The 4579-nt window shown below is 42.2% G+C and overlaps 1 protein-coding gene across 1 annotated transcript in view; it reads right to left on the bottom strand.

Annotated features, from left to right (window-relative positions):
- Positions 1-4126, bottom strand: part of RTEL1 (regulator of telomere elongation helicase 1) — a gene marked incomplete at its 3' end in the record, with an annotated part of 21017 nt that extends 16891 nt beyond the window's left edge. Inside the window, exons 1-6 of the mRNA XM_009867558.1 lie at positions 4025-4126; positions 3018-3216; positions 2551-2644; positions 1379-1460; positions 762-822; positions 455-530 (exon numbers count right to left, since the gene is read on the bottom strand). Coding sequence (XP_009865860.1) covers positions 455-530; positions 762-822; positions 1379-1460; positions 2551-2644; positions 3018-3216; positions 4025-4126 — 614 coding nt within the window. The remainder of the gene's footprint in view (positions 1-454; positions 531-761; positions 823-1378; positions 1461-2550; positions 2645-3017; positions 3217-4024) is intronic.
- Between the last annotated feature and the right edge of the window lie 453 nt (positions 4127-4579).

The raw sequence follows: 4579 nt of genomic DNA, 5'->3' as shown, positions 1-4579 counted from the left end.
TGCCTGACTGCATTATCATTTCACCTCTTTAGGCTAGAAGTAAACGCTGCATTAGCCTGTTTGATCTCAACAAATCAGTCACCTCATCCTCCAGGAGCTGAAACAAAACTGCACTACAATTTATCACGTCGGATGATGTTGGCAGCCTCCGCTCATGCGAGAAATAAAATAGTGGTGAGCCCGACGCTGACCTGATTCAGTCTTTACACGCGTAAGGACTTAAATAAATTGCTGGGTGATGAAAACTGCAGCAACGGAAGTCAAGGCTTTAGTGCACACGTGATTTTGTTGGAAGCTGTCTCTGCAGCATATTTAGCCACGTCGCTTTGCTCTCATCATCATTTTCCTACTTTAGTGTACGTCGAGTCCACAGCAAGGTATTGATAAAAATAAGCAGAGAATGTTTTCACTATTTTCACAACTAAGGGGGAGGAAGGTCGGGGGGATCATTCACCTGTGCTTGTTTCCATTTTTAACCAAGTCTTCAATATCCATGATCGATTCAACCAGTTCTTTCTCTGTACTCTTCTCTGTGAAAAAAAATAACATCACAACCACAAGCTTTGATAAAGGCATAGCCCAAAGATTTGTTGTTACCCTGATTATCACGCTCATCCGTGTCCTAACGCTCCCTTCCTGAAAGATATTTTGATTGCCCACGAGCCGAGGTAGATTCTGCGAACTCTTCCCAACCTTCTCGACCTGCCCATCAAATCTCTCCTTCTCCAAAAAACAGGACTTCGCTTCCACAGCCAACTCACCTTCCACGTTGTTATAGAAATGACAAGTACGAGTCATCACTTTCGTTCGGCACATGTAGATCTGGAAAATATAGAATATTTCAGCTGAGAGCAGCACTGAAAAGCCTGTTAAGGGGTGAAGAGCTACTAGTTTTCTGTAACACCAGCTGATGAATAAATGTTAATCGCTGCTCTTCAGTTTCAAAAACATCTGTCCCTCTGCCCGCTTGAACAGTTTATGCAGCACAGAACACTCAGATGATCAGGGGAAGTTTTGTCATATTTTGCCACTAGTACACTGGAATGATATGACTTGTAAAAATAAGAGGTAAATCCATCCCTGAAGCACTATTTTGAAATTACTGTTGCTTTAGAAAAGCACTTAAGTGGTGGATCAGAAAGTAAACTGCAAACTACTACCTCTCACATTCTACACAACTACATCCTCTTCTGGATGATTCAGAACTAAATTCTGAACAAATCCAGAAACTAGAAGCTCCTTGAAGCACAGTTAGAACTGCCACATCTCCCTGCAACCTCCGGTAGTTAAGCAACGTCAGAGTTCCGAATCACAAACCCCACACCAAAGCAAAACACCCCAGGTTCTCATTGCAGGTGCTTCGAGGCTCTCTCCTCACCTGCATGTGGTTGCTCTCCTGTTGCTTCACTTCAGGATTGATACAAAGCTGCTCTCTGGAACCCAAAACACATATCTTCGGTCTGTCCAAACAGAATACACAAAACTGACATTAAAAAAAAGGCAAGAAAGAAGCTGTAGGTGCCCAGGCTGGGCATCATCAAACTAGAGGAGCCCAAAATAAGGGTCAGAATCAGAACAGCAAGGTAGTCTTTGTACCAGCTACACAAGTTATTTGACTTTATGGAACTGCAGTTCTCCTGGTAGTGGCAGGTGGTAGCAAGCAAGAGTTTAGAGCAGGAGGTAACAAGCAGCAGCTGACATCATGCGCTACAAAATCTGGGTTCTCCTCAGTTGAATAAGCTGGGGCATATCAGCTATTCCAAGGCAGCTGGGACTTTTAGAGTAAGGTTACAGCAAGGAGGAACACACTACAAATGTTCACAATACTTTTTTTTCAGGTTTTTTTTTGCTTATGACAAGGCTGTATCTTTACAAGAAACATATAAACGTGATTACTGCCTGTTCAGTGAGCTCGCTCAACACACTGGCACACATCGGCAGCTGAAAACCCTGACAGACACTGGCAGAGCAAAACCACAAAGTTCTTCATAGATTTCTATCAGCCTAAGGAATTTTGTAATGGCCTCTCCTATTGCCTTAGAGAAATACTCAGGAAAGGGGAGAAAAAAAAAAGGAAAGGGGAGGAAAAAAAAGGAAAGGGGAGGAAAAAAAAGGAAAGGGGAGGAAAAAAAAGGAAAGGGGAGGAAAAAAAAGGAAAGGGGAGGAAAAAAAAGAGAAAGGGGAGGAAAAAAAAGAGAAAGGGGAGGAAAAAAAAGAGAAAGGGGAGGAAAAAAAGAGAAAGGGGAGGAGAAAAAAAGAGAAAGGGGAGGAAAGGTAATTCTTTAAGTAAATGTGTAAAGTAAAGAACCAAAACTAGACCAAATTCAGAAAATTCTATGATCAAAGGAAATAAGAGAAGCTGTGAAGTATGAAAAAAATTCAAACACAACAGCAAGGAAATAAGGTTCTATATATGCATGTAAAGAGAACTACATTTCAGAGGATATAATTTTTTTAAACATTCATCCACATAAATTCAAACAATAACTAAATCAGGCAGGTTTTTCCACCTTTTCTATGAATAGAAACATTATCCTAAATCATATTTACCTGTAGACTGTGTTCTTTAATTCATTAATGACCTGTGTAAGTTGTGAGTGAGTTCTGGAGGCATAAATTATTTTAGGAACGTCAGTGTAATAAGCTGCCAAACAGGAGAGAAGGAAAAAAAAAAAAAGCAGGAAAACATTATTAGTATGGAACGAAGAACCAGAGATATTATTAGCCTCCCTTCCCAGCTGGTACTATGGTAACAGTTTGCCTTGTAGAGACAGCAAGAAATTTTGTCCTCTAACTATTCACACACACAAAACGAGCTAAGTGTGTTTCCGACGTTGTAAGAGAATACAGAAATATGTAAAACACCTTTAAAATCTATTGAAAGGTGGGAAACAGTGCTTCGGATGCTAAACAATGTAATTTTAGAATTACATACTTGCCAGAAAAGATAGATAAAAGCAAGCACTCATCAACATTCCTTTATCACTCCTGCCGAGCATAAAAATCCCAGCGCTTACTGGGGATGTCGGAATCGGTGGCGGCGTTGCCCCAGGATGACATGGGTCTCTCTGGAAAGAGTTCCACTCCATTCATCCGCTGCGAGATTTTGCGGGCTGAGATGGCATCTTTGAAGTGTTCCCGCCAAGCCAGAGTGGAACACAGCAGGCACAGGGTCTTTCCTGTGCCTGTAGGGCTCTCCAGAATGCCATTTACCTTCTGCAGCGGAGAGAAGTTAAATAAAAAAAGGGAACAGATGAGCAATTTGGAGGTTCAGTGAGCAGAGGTCTTCGTGCAGTACTGCATTTCCTCAGTCAAAAAAACAACCACTACCTGGTAACCTCTCTTAAATGACAGAAACACACGTAGACCTCACATAAAGTTGTTATAAACACACGACCTGTAGGACCCTCAACTTGGTGAGGCTCAGTCTAAAATCCAGAGCCAGCTATTACCCTTTAATTAGGCAGAGGAATTTTCCACTCTTAGAGCAACTAGAGTACATCACGTTTCAGCATAAAATACCTGAAAACATTAGAAATTACTGCAAGAAAAAAAAAACCCCACAGAATGTGACTTTTCAATTACAGATTTCCAGTTTCCTTTAGAATTAAAACTATATCTTCTTTCATAGCTCCAGCAGAATTTTTTCCAAGCACTTTAAAACACTTTGTCCTACTGGATGTTACAATTTTAAAGTGCATAGCAATACTACAAGTTGCAGAAAAACTAGCAGCTGAGCAAGCACTGCTGTCATGATTTGTGCTCAAATGTATGAAAAGAAGTCATATACACATATTCAGTCTGAATCTACCCTCTTTTAGTTTAAAACCACTATGCCTTGTCCTGTCACAACAGGCCTTGCTAAAAAGCTTGTCCCCACCCTTCTTATAAGTTCCCTTTAAGGACTAGAAGGTTGCAATAAGGTCTCCCCAGAGCTTTCTTACTTTTTAGAAAAGCTCTTTATCAGTTTGAAAGGAAAACACAGCAAACAAAGCAACATGCCTGCAGGCAGGGCAGCACTCACCTTCTGCAGACACTCTATCACCTTGCTCATGTAGGCTTCCTGGCACTCATAAGGTTGGAATGGGAAATCCACCGTGATGCCACTCAGCTTTATCTTCGGCATGTTTCCCAGCAGGTACCTGCAACGAAGCTGGTGAAAGGTCTGGGGAACGGGTGTCATGAGGAGCAGCTGAGGGAACTGGGTGTGGACAACAGGGGCTGAGGGGAGACCTTATCGCTCTCTACAACTACCTGAAAGGGGGTTGTAGTGAGGTGGAAGTTGGTCTCTTCTCCCAGGTAACTAGCAACGAGAGGAAATGAGCTCAAGTTGCACCTGGAAAGGTTTAGATTGGACGTTAGGAAAAATTCCATTACTGAAGGAGTGGTGAGGCACTGGCACAGGCTGCCCGGGGCAGTGATGGAGTTACCACCTCTGGAGGGGTTCAAAAACCGTGCAGATGGGGCACCTGGGGACACAGTTTAGTGGTCACGGTAATATTAGGTTGACGGTTGGACCTAATGTCCTTACAGGTCTTTTCTAACCTTAATGATTCCAGGACTCTATGAAGGAAGCACA

The sequence above is a fragment of the Apaloderma vittatum genome, unplaced genomic scaffold (assembly GCF_000703405.1).
Source record: "Apaloderma vittatum isolate BGI_N311 unplaced genomic scaffold, ASM70340v1 scaffold27990, whole genome shotgun sequence".
In the NCBI taxonomy this organism is placed as follows: domain Eukaryota; kingdom Metazoa; phylum Chordata; class Aves; order Trogoniformes; family Trogonidae; genus Apaloderma; species Apaloderma vittatum.
The sequence above is the reverse complement of the archived record's forward strand: the minus strand, read 5'-3'. Positions and strand labels throughout refer to the sequence as shown.